At 35.7% G+C, this 27,836-nt stretch overlaps 3 protein-coding genes across 4 annotated transcripts; 1 reads left to right on the forward strand and 2 right to left on the reverse strand.

The window, feature by feature from the left end:
• Window positions 1-833: 833 nt before the first annotated feature.
• On the reverse strand, window positions 834-1,794 carry LOC108367472 (uncharacterized). The gene is made up of 3 exons (XM_017622087.1): window positions 1,686-1,794; window positions 1,369-1,458; window positions 834-1,243 (listed from the first exon to the last, which is right to left on the reverse strand). The coding sequence occupies exons 2-3, from the start codon at window positions 1,444-1,446 to the stop codon at window positions 923-925; spliced, it is 399 nt and encodes a 132-aa protein (XP_017477576.1). The 5' UTR covers window positions 1,447-1,458; window positions 1,686-1,794; the 3' UTR covers window positions 834-922.
• Window positions 1,795-3,637: 1,843 nt separating this feature from the next.
• Window positions 3,638-6,123, forward strand: dind (diamond). Of its 2 annotated transcripts, XM_017622083.1 has the most exons (5): window positions 3,650-3,682; window positions 3,750-3,880; window positions 3,947-4,419; window positions 4,480-4,681; window positions 4,744-6,123. In XM_017622083.1, exons 2-5 carry the CDS (start codon window positions 3,752-3,754, stop codon window positions 5,878-5,880), a joined length of 1,941 nt encoding a protein of 646 aa, XP_017477572.1. In that variant the 5' UTR covers window positions 3,650-3,682; window positions 3,750-3,751; the 3' UTR covers window positions 5,881-6,123. The 2 variants fall into 2 exon arrangements, with proteins under 2 accessions (XP_017477571.1, XP_017477572.1); XM_017622082.1 differs by having other exon boundaries at window positions 3,638-3,880.
• Window positions 6,124-6,462: 339 nt separating this feature from the next.
• LOC108367470 (leucine-rich repeat-containing protein 70) lies at window positions 6,463-27,836 on the reverse strand. The gene is made up of 6 exons (XM_017622084.1): window positions 27,757-27,836; window positions 16,487-17,158; window positions 12,187-12,394; window positions 11,704-12,107; window positions 11,259-11,627; window positions 6,463-8,249 (listed from the first exon to the last, which is right to left on the reverse strand). Exons 2-6 carry the CDS (start codon window positions 16,508-16,510, stop codon window positions 7,689-7,691), a joined length of 1,566 nt encoding a protein of 521 aa, XP_017477573.1. The 5' UTR covers window positions 16,511-17,158; window positions 27,757-27,836; the 3' UTR covers window positions 6,463-7,688.

The following is a 27,836-nucleotide window of genomic DNA, read 5'->3' on the forward strand; positions in this document are numbered from 1 at the left end:
TTTTTTTTTTTATAAAGCAATCGCATATCTTGCCAGCACGAATGGATAAGGATTGAGCCAAGAGCTTGTGTGAGCAAATCCAAGTTTTGGCAGCTAATGCCAGTTACGCGGTCTTGCAGAATGACGATACGCAGTTTTGTACTTTAACCGACGATATACGTTTCTAAAAGACCGCTAATTTAAAATACCATTAGATATCAACCCGCGACAATTTCCGCGATTTTGTGCAACGTGCGATAATATACAATAATCTTCAAGGCGAGGATATTGGCGCTGTGCAGCAAGGTAAACGCGTAAACGTGGATTGGCGTATCAACCTTCAATTGATTATACAGAGACAGTTCGAGAAAGATAAGGAATGCAAGTTTTCATTGGGACGGGAAACTTTTGTAGATGAACAGATTGGATTACTGGTGCCAAGAGATAGTCCTTACTTACAGTTAATCAACGATCAAATAACGCGCATGTTTCAAATGGGTTTTATTGAACGTTGGCATCAGATTAATTTACCTTCTATGGACAAATGTAATGGTCATGGCGGAATGCGCCAAATTACGAATCATAAAGTTAATTTGGATGATATGCAAGGCTGCTTCATGGTTTTGTTGTTTGGTATGATGAATTTCCGAACTGACTTCGTTTTACTAATATAATTTTTTTACAGGTTTCATGATAGCTTTGTTTATATTATTCTGCGAATACTGGTATCGCTGGTACTTTGTAGAAAAAAAGAAAGCCGACTTTGCTTACTAAAATGTAAAACATATGCAATTAATAATAAATAAATTGTCCTTGAAAAAACTAGTGAGTAATTTTATAGTATGCAGCGAAAATTAGTTGGCTATATTACTTTAATATAATTTTGCGAAAATCAATGTTATTTTACACGTAAAAAAGCAGAAGCCCACAAGAAACAATTAGCTTAGTTGGAGTTGGCATTGGGGCCTCGGCGACGACCGAAGCCTTGAACAACGTTCACGAAACGACGGTTGTATTGGATTCTCCTCTTTGCACGGCCAGTCTTCTTCTTCTTCTTTTCCTGTTTCTCCACCTTGGGCGTCTGTCCCTTAACTTTACCGGCACGCGCCAAAGAACCGTGCACTTTACCACCCAACATTGGCACAGTGATATCCAACTCGAATGAGGCCAAAGATGTCACAGCGGCATCATTGCAGAGGGCATTACCCTCACAATTCAATGCGATATCTTCGGTATTCAAGCCATAAACTTGTGCGATTTGTGTCTGGAATCAAATAAGTAAAATTAGCGTTTTTGGTAAATGTATAAAGTTGGGTTAGAAATGGTAGCACTTGTCATTGTTGACCAGTCATCAATAAACCAATCATATTTGGACTAATAGTTACTCACCTTTACATCGCCAACAGTGGCAGTAGTCAGCACCTCGAAAGGTTCAACAGTTTCAAAACCACGAACAAACAACTGCATTTTGTGTTTTACCTATAAAAAATAGCAAAGAATCAATAAATTAACAACTGCCACTTGTATCGCAATTCGAGCAAAACACGTGTGCAAGCCTTAAAATTCATTTTACGTAGAATTTCGCCAAACACTTCAGTGCGTCTCAAAACCACATGCTATTTTAGAAGCATTTTACACATTTTTGCTCTAAATTAAAGTAATTTACTATCAAATTAATTAAAAAATGTATTTGTTCAAATTCTCACCTTCACACTAGCGAGGGGATTCGCGAAAAAAGAAAGATGGCGGAGTTTCGAATTTGTCAAATTAATTTCGAAATAGAAATGTCAATCAGAGTCAGGGTTGTATCTGAAACGATGAAAATAAAATAGCTTTGTTTCTTAACAGATAAGTATCCCAAATTATCATTAATTCCTGCTGGAAGCGTTTCTTAGCACCAAAAAACTTGGCTGCATTTTATTTATGTCAAATTCAGCATGCGAAGTTTGCTGCGATGAAGGCAGTGGCACTGAATTTAGAATTTGGGCTAAACAGCAGTACTGCCAGCTGCCACTGCTGTGTTGTGAGCCGCTTCATTGGACACCACACTTTCTAAAAAACAGCTGATTTCGAAAAACTGCCACTGCCACTGCGTTATTGTATTTTTGGCTTTAGAGAAAGGCTCGTAAACGATAAAAGAAAGAAAAACTAAAATAACGAGGCTTGCAGTAATTTGTCAGCACAAGAAAAAATTTTGATTTTGTTGGAAACTTTTCATGAACCACAATATTTTATAATATATAATATTCGCATACGAATGCTTTTTCGATCCGTTTACGACTGTTCGTAGGCTATCATAAACGACTTTTTAGCCGGGTTTTCTTCAAGAAAATATCTAGTCTCGAGCTCGTTTACGATGATTTTGCTGGCTTGGTATGTAGTTTACCGGTGCTGTTGTGTTGTTTACAGTTCAAAAACTCTCACTCAAATGAATCGGCCAACTGGTTGGTACGTTTGTAGCACATTATATACAGTAATAAACCTTTTCGAAGTTTTTCTCCAATTGGTCCCCGAGGAGTACTTTGGGTTGTGTGCAGCGTTTTCGTTTTCGCACATGGCAGCACTTACTGTGGGGAGTTTCGCCTCATGATTAGAAAAAATTCTTTTAGAGGATAAAATATATGTAATTATGTGTTATTTATGTGCAAAATATAGATGAAGTGTAATACCAATGCCTAATTAAGAATAATATCAATAGTTAAGAACATAATTAACGCTTGTGTTTCTATAAACTGAAAAACTCAAATCGTAGATATTGCACTGAATGTAGTTTTCTTAAATGTAAATTTAAAATCAAAAAAATATACGTTGTAAGCTTATATTTTTATGAAAAAAACGTGTATTTTGTTTTGCTTTTCTATAATCAAAGAAAACCAAACTCTTTTACATTGTGAATCGTAAGATAACTAAAATTCTTTTCTTGAACGAGTCATGTTTGCATGGTGTATGGCGAAACGGGAAAAAAGGCCTGAACAATATTCGACAAGCCACTTGTGTGGTGTATTTAGCTCTTTATAAAACTTCGGAAAGCTTTTTGTTCAAAAATTTGCGGAGCGATTTAACAACTTTGTTGTGTAAAGCATGTAAAGCGCATCCGAACGTTTTGAGGAATTACGAATAACGTGGTCACACTGATCGCGCCACATTCACTTTCCTACAAGATAAGTATATCGTGCATTGTTAAAATATCGATGAATATCGACCTAATCCAATCTGTTATTAAATGTGAATAGGGATTTCAGTGGCAAAAATACATCGATGTTTTTCTTTGATTCGATGCATTGAAATGTACATCGATATTTTTCGATGCATCGAAAGGCATACATCAATGCATCGATTTGCATAGGATTTTTCAGATAATGTTTCACAACAAAATATGTTATTAGCGAAATTGTAGAAAATTTGAAATAAATTACTGCAACTGAGCTAATTATGTTTCTAACGGAACTTCTTGCAGCCATTTAAATTTTTTGGCCAAAGTCACTTCTTTTTCTTGAACAATTGAAAAACTGGAATGACGGTTCAATGTACCGTAGATGTCAGTTTTCAAAAAACATCGATACATCGATGCATCGATACATCGACTATTTATACATCGGGTGGAAAATTTTCGATGCATCGAAGCAAAACATCGATATTTTCGATGCATCGATGTTTTTCCGAAATCCCTAAATGTGAATAAATACCGAAAAAGGTATCAGCGGTTAGTTTTTCGCCTGTTATTCAAAAACGCCGATTTATGCATTTTTAAAAAGTGTATGTTAGTGTAGATATGAAAATTTGTGGTTTGCATAACAATCGAGCAACAGTATCACACACGGAAGGTAGGGCATCAGTAATGGAATCATTTTTTCAGCCACAATTTAGAAGTCAGTTCACTGATGAGGTGAAGCAAAAGCGGGTGAGTGATTGTGTGTTTATACAATTGTGTGAACGTTTTTCACTAATCAACTCGTCACGATGATAGGCTATTACAGATCATCTTATTAACAAAATCCTCTATTCCAAGCGATTGCTTGTTGACCATGTAGAAGCTTTGGAACAGTGTTTGCGGCATGTAAAGCAGCCAGTGTTGGCTCCGGATCAAACAGACGCCAGCAGTGCAGGCGTTGCTGCTATCTCGGGTGAAAGTTTCAGATGTCAACCAGTAAGCGGTGAAATCTTCACGGCACGGACAACTTGCATATTGCTGGGTACAACCATTTTGGAACATTTCATTACGCCGAAAGCATTGCGCTTAACATTAGTACCATCCTTGCTCTTGACGGCCAGTTTCAGTGCTATTTACATAGTTAAAAATATATTTATATTTCGTAATAAAATTGTTGAGAGTGAATTAGATAGTTTGATACGCACAATTGATGAATTCGGAAATTGTATTCGACGCAATATGACTTATTTCAACGAAATACTTATAATGAAGCAGCAGGAGTTAATAGAGTGAGCTCAACTAATAATGTACTGAAACTAAATTAAACTGTTACTGTCATTTAATTACAGATCTCGACAAATAGAGCGTGCATGGGACTGTATTACATCCGCAAAGGAAGTGACAGAGATATTGTATGAAGCGACTCGCAAATTAGAAGCGCAGTATCCATTACCCACGCGTTTTTCACAGTATTACTCGCCGATGGAAGAGTTGCGCGAATGTGAATATTTTAAAAATAACGTTACGGATTATAGCCCGAAGCATATTAAAGTATGTGTATGAAATGTGCTTTACTAAAAAAGATTGTTACCTATTTTGCTTACCTATTCTAGGACTTTCACAACATATTTGCATATGTTCAATCTCAATTTTTGTTACGGCTTGCTTTTACGATCTCAACCAAACCTTCAATAAGTGAGTTGAACGCTGAGCTGGTTAAAATCGATTGTCTCATCCGACAGCTAGTGCAGGAAGAAGATAATCACTTCAGAAATTTAGCTTTTGAATTAAATAAAAAGAAGCAGCTGGAATTACAGGCATTAAATGCCACCAAGACGATGCAAAATCGCGGCGGTCCTGTCGCAGTGCTGCAGGACTCTTCACTTAAACTGAGCGCTTGCATGGTTGCTGTTGCTGGAGAATGCCAGGCGCTAGACATAACACTACAGCGACTCACAGAAGCTGAGTCAGAACGAAAAGATAACGGCAAGCAGCTACTGCAAGTAGCGAATAATATGCGCGCAATAGAAAGTGCATTATCCGTTTGCTTTGACGATTTCCAACGACTAATGTTGGTGTACAATAAATTCTTAAATAGCAAACTAGACAATCAAGATAAACTTACAACACTGCAGTGCGAAAAGGCCGAAGACGCCGATGATGAATATCCTGAAAGTTTTTTGCGCATTGAAATTTCTCAAAATCATAATGATGTAGAAACTCGTGATGATTTCTATGCATACATGTATGATGAACAAAAGGCGAAATCTGAAAAGGAACAGGAAGAAGCTGAGACTAAGGCAAAGCGTAATACGGATCACGACATGGAAATTCTAAACTTTGAAAAACGTATAACAAAGGGAAAATTCCGGCCGGTACTGAAGCAATTAAAAGATCGTATCGATCCGATACGACATGACATGCTAGAGAAGGAACGCCAAGTGTTAGCAGCCAAAGGTATTAATGTTGATGACTTCTTTGGTAAAGACAAGAATTCAAAGAGCTTGGAGACCGATAAAAAAACAGTAGATATGAGTAACAGCAGTGTAGAACAGAGTGATGAAAGCGACAGCGGCGGTTCCGCTGATTTGGAGTTTGAACGAAGAAACAAGAAATTAAAGGAACGTGATAACTTTGCAGAAATGCGCAATTTTCTAGCACAAAAGCAAGCAATTAATATATTCAAGTTGGATGAAACAGCGCCAAGGACAAGCATGGGCGATGAAGAAATATTGGAGAGTGAATGTTAAAGCGACTAAGCGCTGTTAAAGAAAAATATTAGTTGCGGCGAAGGATAGAGTGAGACTTAAGTAATTAGAATTTCAAATGGCATAGCAAACAAACAGTCAGATAAGAGTTTACTGATTAGCAATACTTCTTACTTTGTGTTTATTATTCGTTGATTTTTCCAAATGTAATGCATAACTACATAAGTGTATATGCACTATGTATGTGCTTACATATACTTACTCAAGTTTTTGATTTTAATTGTTTGTAAATATGTATATGTACACTCCCAAACTATTAAACTGGATAAAATCCATTGATGTAAATGTTTTTAAGAATTAAAGATGTAACTTATTTAATATTCAATCCACATAAAAGTTAATTTTACCAGATGTGAGATGAAAGTTTAAGACGAAGGTTTTATAGCGCAATTGTCGTAATATGTCATACTTAAAATCATGAATAAACAAAAAGGTTAATTGTCCATACCCCACATTTTTCGCTGCCGATTTTCCAAACTTTCCGACCACTACACTTTATCTATTGGTTGATAAGATTAGCGTTAAAATGTGTGGATTTTGCTTACCGTTATATTTTAATTTCCATTTTAAACTCTACTCTCACGTTGCAAGAGTATGTGAACTTCTTTTATATACCACTAAATTTAAACATTGCTTTCGTAAACGAAAATACGGCTTTCATTCACATTTGGGTGTGGCCACTGTAATGAGAGCTTATGTCTGCACATTTAATCCGGTTCCGCCAACATAAACTATGCCTTAAAATCGATTAACTACACTTTTGTGTATACTTTTTTAGCACAAAAAGCGGAGGTAGCTTTAATCTTAATGCCTTTTATTGTAATGTCATAGCGTTACCAAATTGAATAAAGCTCCTTAAGAATAAATTCATTACAAATACATATTTGGCGATCACATTTTTGTTAACTGTTTGTGGTATGCTTTTTGATAACATAACAGCTGTTAGAAAAAGACTGGGGTTCGAACTTTGAGTGGTAGTGCGTGTGTCTATCCACTCGGCTCCAGCGGCCGCCCATTAATTACAAATAAAAAAGCAAAGAAAATGATTTTTGTTCAAAGTGTGTTTTTTAGTTATGTTCCAAGTGATTTAAGTACTTGGCATTCATAAGATTTGTTCCTACTTTCTTTAAGAAAATATAATGGATATGTATTATGTTTCTACATAAAACATTAACCAACTTTGAATTTTGGCAAATTTTATTATAAAAAATCACTAAATCGTTTTCACAAAATTCAAACCTACATTAGACGATAATTATATTTGCTGTTATTGATTAAAAATACCGTTTTTGATAAATTAATTTCTTGGTTGGATTTATTTTAAAATTGTAAACTTGTTAAAACTTTAAAAATATTTTCTTATTCTATTCTTACATAGTTAAGTACACAAACATACCACAAATGGCAATTCTTATGTGCAACGTTGTGTAATACAAGAGCAATAAATAAATTATTATTTTCAAAAACTTTCAAATATTTCATTTAACATTTTAAAATACTGTACAAACTATACATACACATATTACATCTTTGGTAGTAAAAATATCCATACTCTAATTATGAGTAGTGACACAGGAGGCACCCAAAAGGCATTCATTTGCAAAATTTCAAAAATATACAAAAACATTTTAGCATCTGAACTATACATACTTATAAACCTTAATTATTTATAAAAATAAAAAGGCACTTAACTAAAAGAAAATTGTAGTAAATACTTAATGTACACTATAAATTAGGATAGTAAATACGCAAAATTTGCAAGTATTTATATTTACGCATTTATACTACAGTCATGCACTGGCGTTCGCCACTCCATTGCCATTCACAATTATCGAATTGGTATTTCCTTGAGAAAATGCGGACAAATTACTACTGCGCACACTCGTGTAGCGTATTGGTTCAACGCCGAAGTCATCACGTTTTAGTCGCCGGCGTATGGCAGCGATCGCAAAGCCAAGCATAACACCGACCGATATCACTACAGCCGCTACGATGACGGTCAATATTATGTAGCGTTTTCGCAGAAAACGTGGCGGCTCCTCAAGGATGGCTTTGTACTGCTTAGGAATTTTCAGGTTGCATATATACTGTGAAGACAAATTGGACACGAGTGCACCTGCGAGGAAGTAAGGTGTATCACAACGCGGCTGATTGATATTTGTATCCCCTTCTGCGCCAATGTATTCCATTGTTTGAATCAGATCGCAATCGCAGTACCAAGGGTTACCAATGCTTTGGAATGTATGCAAATGTGGCCATGGTTTGGCGAGCGTTGCTATGTCCGTATGCGATTCTTGCGTCACATTCATGAATAGAGAAATCGTAGTCAGAGCACAATACGAAATATCGAACTGTTAATAATATGAAGAAAGAATTTTAAAAAGATTAATTCTGATGTTTATTATTTGTTTGGTAAAAGAGATCGATTATAATAGATTTAAGCTTTTTAGATAATATGCGATCGTTTTTATGTTGCTTAAATTTTTAAAACAGGAAAGGCTACAATATGATCCGTAAAGGTCGCGAGCGAGATAAAGGGAGAGGCCTAGCGTTCTCATCGAAGAAAACATCGACCGGAGGGGCACTACCCTAGAATGTCATGGCATAGCTTTTCGGTCAGACGATGTCGACCTCGAAATATTTAACGTTTTTGCTGCCCGACAGGATATCGCGCCGACATAAGAAGGTACCCTCCCCACGAGTGAAAACCGTATCGTGGTAGGTGACTTTAAGGGTCCAAACTTTCCAGCTAAAGCGGCTGTCCTAGACAATGAGCGTGATAGCCATCGCCAGCCCGATCCCGCAACGTTCACCTCTTGTGAGTAAGCTTTGGTCAACCGTGAAGTCACTCTGCTACCCGACGAGAACATGAAAATGAACTTGAATGAATATGAATATGTACATGAACTAAACTCCTCTTACGTATTCTGCAGACTCATGATTGTCTCCGCCCATAGGTAGATGGCATAGACTTCTGCTTGATTCTTGATCTGGACCCAAAGTCTCCAGCCCCTACTCCTTCTGGGGTCTTCGAGTAATCCCTCGAGTTCGGGGACACTCCAGGCTGCTGTGCTGCATAACTTTATCTTGAATCTCATCTCAAATGCTATGTTTATTCCTATGTTATCTCTAGGGAACAGAACAAGCGGGAGCGAGGACCCTAGCTTCTCCATATTACTAGAGGATATGCCCTTTCCTTTTCCACATCCCTCTCTAGCAAAACTAAGTAGGGTTCTTTTGACTACCTGCTCTATGGTTATGTGAAGAGGTTCGAGTTCGAGGACTACTTCCAGCGCTGTCGTCGGATATGTGCGTGCCAGTCTTTGTAGGTTAGTCAGCCACCACCGCATAGGTAATCATTGGCTGTACTATCACCAAGAAGGTCTTGGGGCTACAACCTCAGGATTTTCCTCCCTGGACGTTGACCGCGACCCCCTCCAGGGTTATGTCCCTCATGCCCACTGCCGGGCTAGTAAAAGGGATGATGGCGGTTTTGGCCGAATTAATGCTAAGCCGTAACTTGGAACACCATCCTTTTGTTAATCTTAGACCTCTTTGAATAATGTCACAGAGGGTGCTCTCAAACTTTTTCCTGACAATGATCACTATGTCATCCGCATAGCCTTGGCAGCGGATACCATTATCAGAGAGAAGCTGAAGGAATTCATAAACCACTAAGCTCCACAGAAGAGGGGATAAAACCGATTCCTGAGGGAGGTCCTTTGTTGTTAGTAGTTGTATCACGCTGTCCCCTCCTTGGTTTCAGCAACTCGAGTACGCAGCAGCGATCCACCCAGTTGCAGATCACTGGCTGCACGTTTCTCTTCTCTAGTGCTCTTCGCACTCCAGAGTGCGACGTATTGTCAAACACCCCTTCTATATCGAGGAAAGCGCAGAGCACTGTTTCTCCGCATTCAAGAGCATCCTGAATTTCGGTTGTCAGTTGATACAGGGCTGTGTTCTGGGTGAAAAAACTTCTTGCCAGTTTCCAGTCACATGGTCGTGGTCTAGTTCGCCGGACCTCACGCTCCAGTTCAAAGGTAATAGCCTCCGGGAATAGTGTTGTAAACCGAGTGGCTGCCCTCTCATCTTTGCTATATGAATAGATGCCATCCGGAAGCTGAAGTGCTAGTTCCGAATCGACCGTCGTTTTGGCTAGAGCCTTGTTTAACCTTGCAGCTACTGGAGTGTTCGAGATACCTTCACAGAAGGTTCTGAAACTTTTTATCTTAGCCTACCTGATCTATTTGCAGTAGCTCGTTAGTTTAGCTGTGTATTCCTCCCAGCATCCCGTGCGCTTGGCCTTGTTGAATAGCGTGCACACCTCCTTCCGGAGAGCTGAGAGTACCACGTAGTTTTGGCATTTCCCTTCGGCTTGGTCTCCGGTCAGCTACGGTTAAAGGGGTCGGTCATTATGTCCGTCAACCTCTTAACCTTATATTCTGGGCAAGTCGTAACTTAACCCATAGTGAATCACTGTGTGAAGTATTAGACAACAAAACAAAATAAGCTTTGCAAAACCTTAATTTCACATTTTTTCATTTTCTTCAATAAGAATGGTGCACCATTCCATCCATGGATCCATGGATCCACTCGCCTCGACAAGTTTAATTCCAACTATTTTGTTTTCTATGCTCTTTCTTCAAAGTTTGTATGTATCAGGCTGTAATACATACCATGATAAAAATATAGTAAGGTAGAACCGCTGAGAGTCACTTTTAAAATTCTTGACGTTTCCAAACAATTTAATTTTTAAATTTACTCACAAACTCACACACACATTTTCATTTTCAATCTCAAGCAACAACAATTTCGAACAATTTCAATTTTTTATTTTCACTTTTATATGATTTTAAAATGTTGGCAAACTTCAAAAAAAAATCATGGACGACAAATTGAGAGAACGGTTATACCTTGCTATGTTTTTATCATGATACATACCATATATGAAAGGCATTGATGTATTATGATATCGTATCAAAAAAGTACTTTCAAAGAATTAAGGACAGAATAGTTTTTTAGAAAAAAGTGTAGAACCTTGGTAAAAAGAACTGTCCTTTGAACTAGATTACAGTTGGTCACCGTAGTAATGATAGAAATAGTTTAATTTTTATTATAATGGTTAGTACGAAAAAAGATTAAAATAACAATTATTTATAGTCTCACATTTAGTGTGCTCGAAAAAAATGAAATCTGGAGGAAACGGTCAGATATGTTTAACGGATTATTATTGATGAAAAGAAAGTCGTATTCAAATCGGAAAAATAAAAATCATAACGAATTTGCACTTTTTAAACAAAGCTACATAAAACGTTTTGTTAATTACTAAATATTAAACGAAAAATAGCATTTCTACATACATTTGTCAGATTACTGCTATGAGTAAGACTCTCCAAATCGAATTCAACCAATTTCGGGTTATGTGAACAGTCCAGTCGTTTTAGCGTTTCCAAGCGTGTGAATACACTTTTACCTATAGTTTTCAGTACCGGCATATAACTGATATTTAGCCGCTGCAGTGATTTCAGCCCAATAAAACTCTCCTCCGTAAAACGTGCAATGGGATTTTGCGCCAAATTCAAAGACACGAGACTTCTGCCAATTAATTGCAGCTTATCCGGCACGATGGTCAAATCATTTCCAGACAAATTCAATATGCGCAAATTAACTAATGATTTGAAAATTGCAGCCGACAATGATTTAATGGCAGTGTGGGACAAATCAAGTTCCTGAAATACAGCCGAAATTTAAGGGGATGAGCATTTCTATTAGGTATTAGTTAGTATTTATTCATGATAATGCTACCTGCAACTCCGTCGCCGATGACAACGCCGAAATCGTTGGCGCATTCAAAACCCTAAATTGATTGTAGCTCAAATTTAATTTTGTTAAATTTGCTGTGTGTTCGAAGATTTTCCGATCCAGTGCATGCAGCCGATTATGGCTCAAATCCAAGTCAACCAATGCTATGGGTTCATAATGCATCACCCGATATGGACCACGAAATACATCGGGCGTCAGCTCATCGCTAGCAATTTCATTCCAACTCAAATCCAGTCTGCGTATGAAAGGCACATCCATGAAAGTGGGCGCCTGCAGGTACTTGATGCCACAATGGCGACATGAAAAAGTCAGTGTGGCGTTTGTGGCTGGCAACTGCTGCAGCAGCTCTATATTATTGCCCGAGAAAGTGGCCACAATATCCACATCTAGAAAATTAGAAACCCCCAGTACTATGTTAAGCAACAATTGACATTTTTTTTTTTTTTAAATTTGTGTTGCCCTTACTGTCGTGCTTCTTGCCAAATTCCTCTGGCCATCGCGCTAAAATATGCTGAAATTTCTTTGAAGTACAACTTAACAAGTGGTGGTAGCGTTTATCAGTGTCATGTGCTGTTAAGCACACACATTTCGCACAAATATCTGGCACATCCTCGTAGGGTATATTTTCGTGTTGGGCAGTAGAGAGTATTAGTATAACCGATAAAGAAAGAACCTGAGAAATAAAATTAAAAATAAGGCGTAAGAAATTTTAAAATTTGTGAATTATCTTTGACTGTGTTTCTAATAAAAACATACATAAATCCAATTCAAATTTAATAGATGCAAATTATAGTTTGTATAATTAAAAGATGAAGAGTTTAATAAACTTAGGCCATCACGCATGCGTTTTAATTGTAACTTTTTATAATAAAGTCTAAATTTAATTAATGAAATCTCAATTTAATCGTTATTATGTGATTTTTATTTTTTTTCGATCAGAAGTAATTTTTAACCGTTAGAAAAACGACTACGTTTTTATAACCGATTTAAATCTTTTATGATCTAATAAATTTATATAAAATAAAATTGCTGAATTTTTATATCCAGGACCTAAGATGCGACCACAAAAAAAAATCTGTTTTCTAAATCGGTCGCCCCTCAGAAAAAAATGACAACGCTCGGGGTGTACATATCGCCGTTTACAGTACAAAACCGCGTATGTGAGGTTGCATAAATTATTTTGTAGAGAGTAAAAACACTCATATTTCAAAGAGGTTCTATCTTTTATAAAGCAATCGCATTTCTGGCTGGTATATTTCAGCAAATTCAATTTTTGGCCAAAAATGTCAGTTACGCGGTTTTGTACTTTAAACGACGATATGTATTTATACCATTAAAAGATGAACTTCTCATAAAAACTATCTGCTGTTTGGAGGTGGGGAAAACTGCAGGTTATTCCATTTGTGTCATATTATCAGGGTGCTCACCACAAATGTCCGAGAACCTCAGCTAAGCTCTTAGTAAAATGTATGAACTGTCTATCGGCAAATAAAATCAAAGGGCATTTAAAAATGTTTATCAGTCATAGCCTATCATATTATTTGATATATCCACAATAGATTATTTTACGAAATAGCCAAACGCTTTTAAAGTTATTTTTAAAACCAATAATACTAATGAATTTTAAAAATCTATAACAAAATATATAATAACACAGTAGGGAAAATCTCGAGTTTTGAAATGACACAGAACAACGCCAAAATAAGTAAACTTTATTTTGGGTCGTAGATTATGGATCTGTATACCGTTGTGCCAGATCAGGTCATTTTCGTAAAATTTAAATTTTTTATGAAAAAAAAATTCAAACATTAGCAAGGAAAAAATTAAAAAAGTAACAAATCGTTTGTAATTGTTTTAATTTGTATTAAACCGATGGATAAACAAACGAGTTTTGTATGGTCAAATTAAAATGTGCAATAATTTATTTCTGCAATAGGAGCAAGAAATAAAAAAAAACTCATACGACACATCCTACATTGCCGAACTCGTCCACGAGTATGAGTAACATTTTCCTTGTTAAAGTTTGCTTTTTTTTCATTCGCAATGTAAACTTAAAATGAACATATCTTCGGGAAATAACCTGATCTAGAAAAACGGTATACAGATCCGACTCAAAATTGAGTTCACGTGTCTCGGCGCTTTTTGTGTCATTTTTGGCATTCCTACAGTGCAATATGTATAACCTTTTCAATGCTTTTAACTGACTTCAAAAAAAGGAGGAGGTTATCAATTCAATAATTCTAGTGGCTAATTTGGACCAAACGCACGAAAGGGAATATTTATATCTAACATTTTGAGCCCTAGGCTGCGACCAATTATTTCTTTTTGCATACATTGGAAAATAAAAAAAGAAGAAAAAAAAAGAATTGATATACTGTACATTTCGTTCGGTGCTCTTAAAATGCAATTGCTCTACAAAGGATGATACTGTGACGATTTTTATTACAAATTACCTACTTAGCATTACAATACTTTCAGTTTTAAGACTATTTATTGTTTAGTTACAAAACAACGGTTCTTATGATTGTAACTTGAAGACAATTGGTATCTTCTTTCCTGTGGGGGACTGTTACAATTTTTCAGGGTAAAATTTATGATTATATACTATTTGAAAAAATTCTTATCAGTCATACTCGTACATTTTTCTCCTACTATTTTCCCTTTACTGATAGACAGCTGCATGACATGTTAAATGTTAGAAATACNTTCTTATCAGTCATACTCGTACATTTTTCTCCTACTATTTTCCCTTTACTCATAGACAGCTGCATGACATGTTAAATGTTAGAAATACATACGTACATATATATGTACATACATACATTTTCGAGTATGTTTTATTGATCCAAAAAGCAATTGTTTAATTTTTTCCCTTCTTACTGATTAGTATTAAGTAGATTAAAAACGGTTCTCAAATTATTGGTTTAAATAATTCTAGGAGCTGCCACTTAATAAATAGCCATGTTCTCGGCTACATATGTATGTATTTAATCTCTATCAGAAAAAATTTTTAAGAGGGCTGCCACCTGTTTACAAAATTAAAATCGATTAATTAATAAGCGAAATAAAGTATCAACATTGTGGATGTCAAACGAAAGTAGTTTAAAAAGGAAATATTTCGAAAATATCCCTTAAGTGGGTTGCCGCATTTTCAAAAAGTTAAAATGAATTAAATNCTCAAATTATTGGTTTAAATAATTCTAGGAGCTGCCACTTAATAAATAGCTAAATAAAGTATCAACATTGTGCATGTCAAACGAAAGTAGTTTAAAAAGGAAATATTTCGAAAATATCCCTTAAGTGGGTTGCCGCATGTTCAAAATGTTAAAATGANCTGCCACTTAATAAATAGCCATGTTCTCGGCTACATATGTATGTATTTAATCTCTATCAGAAAAAATTTTTAAGAGGGCTGCCACCTGTTTACAAAATTAAAATCGATTAATTAATAAGCGAAATAAAGTATCAACATTGTGGATGTCAAACGAAAGTAGTTTAAAAAGGAAATATTTCGAAAATATCCCTTAAGTGGGTTGCCGCATTTTCAAAAAGTTAAAATGAATTAAATATTAAATAAGTAAGTTAAACGAAATATTTTAATATGCCACCTGTTTGAAATATAAAATCAATTTAATTGACAAGTTAAAAATAATATTTTAATGCGGGCGGAAATGGTAAATATTATCGATTTTAATGAAATTCAAAGTATATGCTGGTTGTAAACAAAAAACCCTCACATATGGGTGTTTCCATGAAAATTTAAACGGAAAATGCAAGTAAATTAGTTCAAACGCTTTATAATTTCAAATTGCGTATTCAGACGGCGCAAAAGGTAATGGAAACGCAAAACGGTGGAGAGAAGAACTGAAAAATATGTATGACGTGTAAAAATATTGTATGGGGGAAAGTCTGTGATTTTAATTCAAAATTAAACCAACAACGAATTTCTTCTGATTAAATATGAATTTGTTGTAATGGTCCGTAATTTAACTTTATTTAACGAATATTGAAGAAATTAAAACTTCAAAAAATTCGCAGAGTTTTGCTTATTTTTACATGTACTCCGAAACCTAGACATTTTTCTAATGTGGTAGATTATGAAGAGATGCTCACTAAGACGCCCCCCTCTTACAAAACTTGTTGGCTGCAAGTAACGAACTTCTTGAATTTAGGGGAAAATTAACAAATATGTACTTATGTATATTTACATATTTTATTTTTGAAGCAGTTCCTATTTCTTTCCTTTATAAATGGCAAGACGAATATATTACAATACCTGTCTACTAAATTATTTACATTGTGTGTATTTGCACTGAAGCCTTCAATTCTACCTACATTTTATACAACAAAAACTGAGCTAAGGCAAGTAGGACTTTTGACATCGAAAACGGATTTCATGCAGGAAGCGTCTACTTTAGGTTTGAATCTTGCACTGTATCAGACTAAAATTGAACTGGCTACGGAACCGTATATTTACTCAAATGAATTCAAGATAAAAGGTCAAAATTTGGGTAAAATTTGTTTTTAAGTTTTTTAGTTTTCTACGAAGTTTCTGTCTTGGGTTTATATGGGGTTTGTTAGGATGTTTGGAATGAGTTGTATTTTAAATGAAAATTCTTAACAATAAATATATAAACATAAGTGCCATATAGTACCACTTTTGAAATGTGGTTCTATTGATATGACCAATACTGTATGTATGTTAGAACTTTTCCTCAGAATATAGCATTAGTAGTTCAATGAATAATAAAGAGCTCCGACTTACCAATAACAGATACTTATAATCCATGTTCAGTGCTGTATTGTTGCTAGATTTAAACCCAAATGAGTAATTTTGTTTTTAACACATTTCGTAATAAATATCACAAATTTCTTAATGCAATCGAAATTAAAAAGTCACTTCTTTTTTTGTTTGAATTGGAATGCCACCTTGAGTATGTATGTATGTATTTATTGTAAGTATAAACTTATGTGAATTGGCCGCTCCAATGAGTCACTTCTTTTCAAACTTCTCTATGCAAACAGCGTTATTATTTTTACCGCGAAACTGTAAGCAGTTACTTGAAGGCTTCTCTCTTCCAGACTAAATCAAATGCACCTTCTTCTCCTGGTAGTGTCGACGCTTCGTAGCACAACAGCGCTCGTATATTAGTAGATAAAAGTCTGTTGCAAAATATTCAGATAACATCGTTATCGCAGCCATTTCGTTTTTGTTTGCATTTGATAAGGCGGTTATCGCCGTGTTGCGCTCCTTTTTGGTTTATTGTTTTTTTTTAAGAAGTATTTTCGTAGGTGATTTTGAGCAATATATAGATGAAAATGTGTTTTTTAAGCAAATTAACACAATTTCCACATAATACTATGGGCATGGTCATCACCACAGTCAAATATTTAGATGCTATCACTATCACTTTTTGTTGATTAAGGGCGCCGTTCTCTGGTGAAAATATGATAATAATGTAGATGCAATGTATGAATGTATGTTAGTATTTTAAATTTTTTTTTTTATAGTACTAAAAGTCAGGTATGTATGTTTTGTATGTTTTGTTTGCGTCCAAAAAAAATTCCCCAGATAGGGTTTGGGGCACCTTTCAAAATCTTTCACTCATGCCGAAAGAGGGGTTGGTACCACTCTTATCGTTTCTAAGTATAAATTTAAAAGCAATGTGCCATAATAACTTTAGGCAAAGTTTATATCAATTTATATACAGTCAAAGTCAAAAACATAAAAAGCCACACGTTTTGACGATTATTTGTTTTTATTTGCCATACCAAATTTTTCTTATTTTTTTTATAAAAAATATAGGCTGCATTTCTTTATTCATTCGGAACATTTGGAATAAACTTTTTTGTTTACTTATTCTTTAGAATATTCCTGATGATATGCTAACGTATATTTCAAACGTATTCTGTTTGTTCCGGCTGTGAAATGAGATTATCCGGAATGTATAAAGAAACGCAGCCATAGTTTACTAGATCGCCCTCACCAGCTTCGCTAATTGTATGAAATTTCTCGAGCTACATTGAGTAAAATTTATTTCAAGAAAACTCAATTAAGGAGGTTTAATTTTAAAATAAATAATTTCAAACTACATAAAACTTTCTTTCTAACTTATCATACTTTTTCAATTAACATATCCCCTTAACTCAGTTTGAGATTTTAAACAGATGGAAACCCCTTATATGTAGTTTTAAAATGAAGCCATTGTAAAGCCATTTCGATCGATACCCATATTGTAATAATTCATTTCAATTATTGAAAAGTTTGAATTTAACCTTTAAACAGTTGGAAATCTTTTTAAACCTGTTTCGTGTGACACTCATATATATTCTGATACATATTCAAAACCATTTCGATTCATACCAATCTATAATCTATAATCTATAATCTATAATCTATAATAATATATATTTTGAAAGCCGGTTTTTTTTGGTGTCCGCAAAGCGGCAGAACGGCCAAACCGGTTTTTTTGAAATTCCGGACACCTCCTTCAGACGTCCCAGTTATGGTTATATGCTAACGAAATTCGCTATTTTTTTTTTTTTTAATTTGGCGTGGCACCTCCCATAAAAAGTCAAAGTTTGACGCAAAAACATGCTCCAAAAAGTGCGATAGCGATCCGAAAATTATCGCTAACTGGTTACAGAATCTCCCTCCTGAAGTACAAAATATCGCAAAGAACTACATTTGACTGTACTTCGAAGTACGAAGTACAAGAGTGAAAAAATAAGTACTGTACTTCCGAAAGAAGTACGGTTGGTCACATTAGTCATAGTGCCAAATTAGAAGAAGTGTCGATATTTTGTCGGTTTTTTTAATTAAAGAACCTTCTCCTATAAAATTTACTTGTTGTTGATTAGATCGAAATGGCGGTAAAAGCTGAATATTGTTAAATAGCAAACTTTTAGCTAAACCTCACTTTTAATTAGCTACGGCAAAGCCAACTTAAAATGAGTTGTAAATTCATGCAGGAGTCATGCAGACGTAATCGGGAGTCTATTTTTTTGTAAACAAGTTTCTGTTTAAATATTCCCACATAAAAATTACTTCAAATGCACTATTTTGTATTTCACAGATGCTTTTTCGAAGTCAGAAAAAATTTAAATAACGTAAATTGAAGTTAGATTTCAGCTAACATCACTTCCTGCAGGGCAGTTTGGTAGACAATGACATTTTACAAACAAAACAGAGCTTTGAGAGCGTTGCTTTCTCAAGCGTAAAATCACTCTGTTTCTTTTGTCTTCTTACATTTGGATTTTAAAAGAATTGGTAAGATGTAAGACCTACTCTGCAGAGCAAGATTTATAGGGCATATCGACATCCACACGTTCACCATTAATTTGAATAAAAATGCATAGAGACTTACCTGCTCACCGGTTAAAAGCTTGCAAATTTTGCGTAAACCTACGAGTACATATTTTCAGAATTATCATTCATTATGTATTTACCTACTGTTTAATGCACTCTTCAGCAGTCTTCCTTTTCAGTCAACAGTAATTTAAACCAGTACGGAAGCATAAAACCAAAAATAAATGCACAAAAGTAGCCAGCGTCTGTGGATTCCATCTCACTTTTCTTTTATTGACAAAAAGCCAAAACATTTGGCGTTTTGAATGATTCATGGAGTTTTGCTTGAATAGTAAATTAGCTTCTTAAATGTTGTGAGGTAAACAAAAAGTGCTAAACGAGAAATTCAAAATACAAACGGCCACGAATGCACATAAATGCGTTAAACTACCCTGCAGGAAATGTATCTAACTATAAGTTAACTTAAAGTTGATTACGAAGGAACCAAGGCACTATTATCTGTATATTTTCTTTGAGGAAAGCTTACTACATTTCAATGGCGATGGCCGCGAGTCAAGGGTTACCCCTGCATTAGATGTCAAATAACTTGTAACTAACTACTTTTGGACATAACATGTCAAAAAGAAAAGCATTTTTTTTTTTTACTTGTTAACTGACTTCCAAAAAAGGGGGAGGTTATCAGTTCGTCGGAATAGTTTTTTTTTTTTGGTTTTTTTATGTATGTTACCGCATAACTTTGAACCTCGTCAACCGATTTCGATAATTCTTTTTGGTGGTCCCATACTAATCTGGTTTAGATCCAATCATTGGGTCATGAAATATATATACATATATATTTTTTTTAAGTCAGGTTTTTTTTTTTGCTAAAAATTACTTGTTTATTTATTTACTTTATTTTATTACATATTATGCTGTATGTCATCCCATATTCAGAGTAAAATTTGTATGAGGATAGTTACATAGAAACTTGTTTAAAGAAAACAATCTCCCGATTAGGTCTGCATTACTCGGGCATTACTTTTCAACTAGTTTCATGTTAGCTTTTTGTAGCTAACTACAAGTTAAATATTTTATAGAAATCCTCCAAAAAAAGATAAATACTAGTTGGTTATTTTTTATCAATCAATAATTTTTTTCTGCAGGGTATGTTTGCACACACATACATTCATATGTATATATGTGTATACATTAGTACTTTAAGACCGCTTTTGTTTAGCGGGAGTTCGTGGAAAGGAATTTGCTGGAATTCACCTTATAAGATTCATTGCCGAAGAATGTACAAGTTAAGAGACAAGAAGGACAAAGGTGCTTAAAAAGCGTAGCAATACTAGTAAGTACCGACGTAGTGGGACTTAATGTTCTTCTCGTGTTAACAAATTTGTACAGATAAATGGTTTGAAATGGAGCAACTTGGAAGGTTTAGAAAAAACCATTGTCGAATATTTTCCCAATGTCAATCTCTGAGGATATCTACAGCTGGATAACAAACCCGTTTTCATGTGATCTGAAAATCAAACCTACTGGGATGATAAATTAAGCTTTTGAAAACCTTCTAGACATCAGTGAAGACAGCACTTTGAAGGGGGCCAAGAGAGTTCTGGATGCAAGTGTATTCAGAAAACACTGCTGTTGGTAAGATGGCATTAAAAATCCTAGTGACTTTTACTTTCATATTTCTATGTGAGAGTGCATCTTCAACAAATGCTTACATAAAAAAACAAATACACCAGCAAGCTTTCAGCATCAAATGATTTCAGGCTAAAATTGTCAAAGCTCCCAATAAACTTAAAGGAAATATTGAAATCATCAAAACAATTTCAGTCCTCAAATTAAAGCTAAAGGAGCATAAAGTTGGCATTGTGTTTTCTTGTTTTCGTAGACATTTGAAGAGTAGGAGTGCCGCGGTGAAAAAAGTTTGGGAACGTCTGAGTCTATAAAGAGCATCCACTTTGCCAGGGCGTATGAAGAACTATGACAATCCAGAGAATTTTTTGACTCGAAAATATTACTACACACGAGGAACAGGTAATTTGGGTAGGTAATTGAAACTAAAAATAATAATTTTTTATAATTAAAATACGGACAAAATTATGTGCTGAATTCCTGAATTTGAAAAATGGAATCAAACAATTTTTTTGTTATTAAAAGGGAACCTTTTATTCTAGGATGGGATTATAAATTTTTAGAGCTGTTATTTATGGAAAATTAAACGACCTCGAATTAATTTACAGGTATCATATATCGAGCGCTAGATCTCAAAAAACGAAAGCGACATTTTTTCAAAATTTCCTACGTTTTGTTTGTGGCTAGGGCTCGATACGATGAAGATGACATTGGCCTTATATTTAAAGAGATATGTCAAGACTCGCAAAATTAGGCTAATAGGCTAATGTACCACAACAATTCGGAGGTCGATCGCTGAAATTTATAGACCTTTGTAATAACCTAACTTAAAGTCAAAAAATACTTCTACATATTGTGAGAAAAATATGGCACAGCTGGAATTCCAAAATACTTTCACTTGCTAAAATTTGTTTCTACCTTATGCCGATTGGTCATACATACATATATTAATTAAATGTAAACAAAATTCTCAATTAATTGTTGTTGACAATTGTTGACGTTCTAAAAATAATAATATTAAATAGAAAACAAGTTATGTAATGGTAGGCAGATCAACTACAACTACAACCAGAGATCAAAAATGCACAGACAAAATGACTAATGAATGATTCGTTGAGTAGTGCATACATATGTATGTATGTATATGCATATGTATATGTCGCCAATAACCATTTATACGGTAGTATCCAGTCAAATTTAAATAAGTTGCCCCGCGACGAAGCAACAATCATCAGCACTGGCCCCATGACTGTAGCGCCAATGAACTTTTGGACCGAGCGATTGACTAGCTAACCGGCAAATATTCGAGTTCAATCAATTGATTCATTTTCACTTTTCCCTACCATTGAACCACTTGAGGCCACAAAAAGCAAAAGCACAAAGATGCCACACAAAAACTATGAAGTACATATGTACATATGTATCTACATACATATATATGCACGCACAGATGTATGTGGGTATGAATGTAAGTACATTAGGCTGTGTTTAAAAAAATATATATATACATGTATAAAAATATTTGGCGCTTACCCATTTTTCTACGTGTTTAGCCAAACGTATCCTCCAATTGGTGGAGGGACCTACAGTTTTACACCACTTCCGAACAGCAAATGGTTTTAATAAGTAGCCTTTTCCATGGCAGGAATAAACTCGGCAATAGAGCAGTGACTCAGAAATCTGGGGTTTGAGAACTTCCCGGTTAACTGTGAAGTCATCAGACATCCTAAACGGGGTCTCTGCAAGGCAGGGTACTGTCGCCGCTGCTCTGGCTTTGCGTACTAAAAAACATTATTATAGGACTCAACAGGGAACGGGTGAAACTTTTCACGTACGCAGACGATGTAGTGATTATGGTATCCGGAGTGTGCATAAATGTGGGCTCAATGTTTAACCCTCGAATGCCATATTACGAGGGCGTTCATCATTTCAACTGACGTCCAAATCGAAGAGTCTATTCAACTACCAAATACGGCCAGTGTTTTTAGGCAGAGATCTGTTTCATCAAAGACACGTGTAAAATAATTTTAGCCTCGAAGCTAGCAGGGACCAGCATTGCTATTTTCTCAGATAGCCAGGCCGCGATCAAGGCACTTGGCTCTGCAAGCATCACATCCAGTATAATAAAACCGTGCAGAGAGAGCGTTATGGCTTTAGCTGATAGGCACTGATCTGTGTGTCGGGGCAAAGCAGAGTTCATGGCAATGAGATAGCCGACGAGCTCTCTGGATGTCTCAGAGCCAGAGGAGGTTCTTGTGCCTCTCAGTTGTGGACTAGAAAAAAGTAGCTAAAAGTAGCGCAAACGCACTGCTCATTCTCATTAAAATGAATAGGAGGGACTAGGACTAGAACACAACACTTCTTGTCGTAGCTGTAATTCACCATACGGAGAGGAAACGGTAAAGGCTCTGTAATTTCCCAGCTCTATTATGACTAAAAGCAGACTTGTAGACAAACCCTACTTATGCGGTTTAACAAACATAAGGGATAATAACACACTGCAACTTTTTAAGTTCTTGAACGCCACATGCTGGATTTGAGAGAAATAACCTACTTCTGGTTTTTCTTTTCGTCTTTTCATTTCAGGTTAAATTGCGAGTAGTGGTTCTAGAACGACGCGCATAGTTGTTAAATGGGGTTTTTAAACTCGCCACTTCAGCCAACCAACCAACGCTTGGAGGTTTGCCATTGCCTGTCGCTGTTTGAAACAACCTTTTATATTTTTAAGTAGAGTTTGCTCGCATCAGGGATCGAACCAAGTACTATCGGGTGCGCATCTCTAGGTACTCAGTAAAAGGAAATACATGTAAATAGGTTCAGACGGCATCTTATCTACCTACATTCCCTCAAGTGATGATTGGGTGGGGCGAGATGACTGGAGGAATAAGGCAGTGAACTTTTTCTCGGATGTATTGGAAGTGGAAGATAATGTCGGTGGAGCGGATTTTTTACACCCGCATAAAATTCAGACTTCCGTTCTTCTTCAGGGTTTTTCAGTACCAGTCATTAAACAAGCAGTGGACTTATTGCTGAAGAGTGTGACATCAGTTAGAGAGCTAAACATATACATATGTACATATGTACTACGATAAAAAGCGACCGTCAGGGCACTGAGCGCAATGATGGTGCACTCGAAACTGGTCAGGGGAATGCCCCAATACCCTGCCAATTATGACTGAAAACCTTTTTATTTGGCTCGTTGGCTCATACATGACGACTTGGTAAAGAGGGATAGGGAGCAGTTGTGGTGCCTCTGACCTGTGGTTCACCCATGGATCATGTGGTTCATCTCAACAAGAGCTGAGCCAAGACTAGAACCGGAGCAATCGCAAGATCCTTCATTGTCCTCATTGTCCGATTGGTACTCAAGCAGTAAGGTTATTGATATTACCTGATTCCCCCTGCTACAGCTGCCAGAAGAAGGATGAGGTCGAATATCCTTAGCAGTTATTACTTTTAGGAGGCCCAGCTTTCGTGAGATTAAGGTTGAAATAGTCTGGCTTGCATTTCCTCTCTAGCCCTGAGGAAGTCTCTCACCTTCAAAAACTTACGTGGTATCACAAAGGACAACCACTAAGCATCCAAATGCGTCCTTATCCCGGACAACCACAGTTAAATAAGGGTATTCACCAAATTGAGCAAGTGACCTGCCACTCTGGAAAAAGAGCTGATTGGCTCAAACCAACGAATGTTGTCAAAGTTGTTACTTGAGCTAATCAGCTCTTTTTGCCTAAAGTTCTGAACACATTGAAAACGACGAGTTACGGCCCACAGCTTCCAATTTATTATATTCATTATCTAAACGCTTTGTCGATGACGACAAGATTATTTTGAACGAGGCAGCGACATCATGACATCATGAATTTGTATGAGTTTTACATAAAATAAGAGTAAGAACCTTATCTGTCGCTGGAAAAATAGAAGTAGATCTAATCTGGCACAGTCGTCGCGTAGCCCGGTCGTCGCCAAAATAATTATTTACATAAGATTACGTGTCAAAATAATTTGACAGCTGTGGTCCGTCGCTCATCGTTTTCATTGCGTTCGGGCTATTACTGCCAGGCCACCGGCTCAATTTGGTCAATACATTTAAAGGTATTTAAAAAAAGGATTTTAAATAATCAAAAATGTTTTTCGTGAATAGCACGGTGTTTTCAGCGACGTTCAGCTCACGAAAGATGCAGAATTGGGGAAAATATTTTAGAGGCAATCATAAAATAGACAAAGAAGCAGCAACTTATTTCCGTGAGGCATCCTAATGTATGTACGTATTCATATACATACGTTAGTATGGGAGTATTAAATACGAGCAATGATTCGCTTTAAAATACTTCTATATCTATATATACATATATGCATATCGTCGTTTAAAGTACAAACCTGCGTATCAAGAAAATGCAAAACCTCTTATGTGAGGTTGCCTTAATTTTATAGGCGAGGGTAAAACTTCTCTTATTTCAAAACGGATTACAATAAAGTGCAAGTTTCAAATGGCTAGAAATTGTGGTTAATATTATAAAATTTTTTTGTCCCACTTTCTTCCATATCAAAGCGAAGCTTGTTTTTTTTTAATACTGTACAAAGTATGAAACGTGGATTAAGACGGGGTTTTTTTAATGAATGAACTATTTTTTTTTATAAAACAAACTAAGATTAAATAACAAAAAAAAAAAATATGTTTAAACTTGTCAATATGTGGTGCGGCAGTAACTTTTTCGACCTTTGCATCTAAGCCGGTCCATATATATGCACATGGATGCGGCAATGATGAGCGGATGTTGAAGATTTGTATAAGANTATCAAGAAAATGCAAAACCTCTTATGTGAGGTTGCCTTAATTTTATAGGAGAGGGTAAAACTTCTCTTATTTCAAAACGGTTCTTTCTTTTATCCATAATTATAGCTTCTTATTATTTCTAAGTATCGATATTTTAGTATGAAAGGATAAGGGCTTCATGCCAAGAGCTTCCGGTGAGCAAATAGCTTTTTTGGCACAAAAGTCAGTTAAGAGGTTTTGTAGAACCACGATAGGCGGTTTTGTATTTTAAATGACGATATACAGATATGTACAGTGGTCCAAAAAATTACAGCCGCACCACATATTGACAAGTTTTAACATGTTATTTTTATTTTTATTTAATTTTAGTTGTTTCTTTATAAAAATAAATACAGTTTTAAACTTTGTGCAATATATAAAAAAATCAACAATCTTTTGAAAAAACTTCGAGCTTTGTAATTAGATTTCTCAGAAATATTTTGAGCATGCAGTTGTGTTTAGAATAAAGTGCAAGTTTCAAATGGCTAGAAATTGTGGTTAATATTTTAGAATTTTTTTGTCCCACTTTCTTCCATATCAAAGCGAAGCTTGTTTTTTTTAATACTGTACAAAGTATGAAACGTGGATTAAGACGGATTTTTTTAATGAATGAACTATTTTTTTTATAAAACAAACTAAGATTAAATAACAAAAAAATAATATGTTTAAACTTGTCAATATGTGGTGCCGCAGTAACTTTTTCGACCTTTGCATCTAAGCCGGTTCATATATATGCACATGGATGCGGCAATGATGAGCGGATGTTGAAGATTTGTATAAGGAAACGACAGCTGTTAACGTGCAAAATCTAAATCAAGCAAGCGAGAATTTCTTTAGCAAATAAAGTAGGCCATCCAAGCAAAGACAACAAAGAATTGTGACTGCATACATTTATTGNTGTTGAAGATTTGTATAAGAAAACGACAGCTGTTAACGTGCAAAATCTAAATCAAGCAAGCGAGAATTTCTTTAGCAAATAAAGTAAGCCATCCAAGCAAAGACAACAAAGAATTGTAACTGCATACATTTATTGTACATACATACATATCGTCGTTTAAAGTACAAAACCGCGTAACTGACATTTGCTGCCAAAAATAATTTATGCAACCTCACATACGCGGTTTTGCATTTTGTTGATACGCGGTTTTGTACTTTAAACGACTATATGTACGTATGCAGATTATTGGAGTTAACACATAGGTGGATGTTTGTATCCCCTGCAAAAAATGCGAGTAATCGGGGATGACTCCGGGAGTAATCGCAAAGGACGGGTACAAAAAGCGACTAGTCACTTTAAAAAATTAAAATTAAAATTTGCGCCAGCCGCGATTCGAACCAAAGTGCTCAGGTTTGTTGAGCGAATACTCTCTCGNCTTTAAAAAATTAAAATTAAAATTTGCGCCAGCCGCGATTCGAACCAAAGAGCTCAGGTTTGTTGAGCGAATACTCTCTCGTTAAATCGTTAATAGTACCCGTTAGAGATGAGTCGGGGACTAATTGATCTCCAATTATACCCGTAAGGGATGAGTCGAGACTAATTGATCCCGATTAGTACCCGTATGAGACTAGTTGCGACTAATTAATGCCCAATTGTACCCGATTGAGAGTAATCTCGGAATACTCTCTTTGGAGATTAGTCGCACAATTTCTGGCAGGGTTAGTTGCTGGTTTATTCGTAGTTTTGGTACTTTGGTTTTCCTTGCTTCATTATAAAGTCATAAATTTTCCAATATGTACATATGTACATGTACTTACGTCGCCTCGTACAAAGACCCCGGACAACAATACGTACGCACGACCCTGATGGTCTGATTATGGCAACTTAACGTAACTTACGGCTCTCTCTTAAAAATTCTGTTAAATGGGTGTTGCTTATAATTTAACGCAACTTAATGCCACGTCAAAATCTGTTTCATTTTGATTCACTAAGTTCCACGTTCCATTAAATTAAGTTAAGTCGCCATAATCAGGCTTTGACCCTTGACTTTAAAGTGAGGGTGCAGGGCCGTACAGTCCGCACAAAAGCGTTTAGAGGGGAGGGTGCGTTAAATGACTTACAGGAGTGAGGCCAAGCAGTTGCAGCCTACGACGATCGGTGATAAGACAGGAACGTAAGATAGAGTTTAGCGCTCAAAACCGCCTCCCGACGAAATACCCAACACTAGTACCGAGGAGTATTCGGTACAGCGAACAAACAAGGAGTTTTAGTTTGGATTGAAGTTCCGCTCTACGGGGGTTAGGCTCTCGATGCGTTCTCCTTGTATAAAAAAAAAACATACATACTTACTTTTATTATTTGTACAGTCATTACATTAGACATGACTTTTTAGCGTGAATACTGGTACAAAATTTACATACATATTTAAA

The sequence above is a fragment of the Rhagoletis zephyria genome, unplaced genomic scaffold (genome assembly GCF_001687245.7).
Source record: "Rhagoletis zephyria isolate East Lansing unplaced genomic scaffold, Rhagoletis_zephyria_1.1 Rzeph_scaffold_02696, whole genome shotgun sequence".
Taxonomy (NCBI): Eukaryota; Metazoa; Arthropoda; class Insecta; order Diptera; family Tephritidae; genus Rhagoletis; species Rhagoletis zephyria.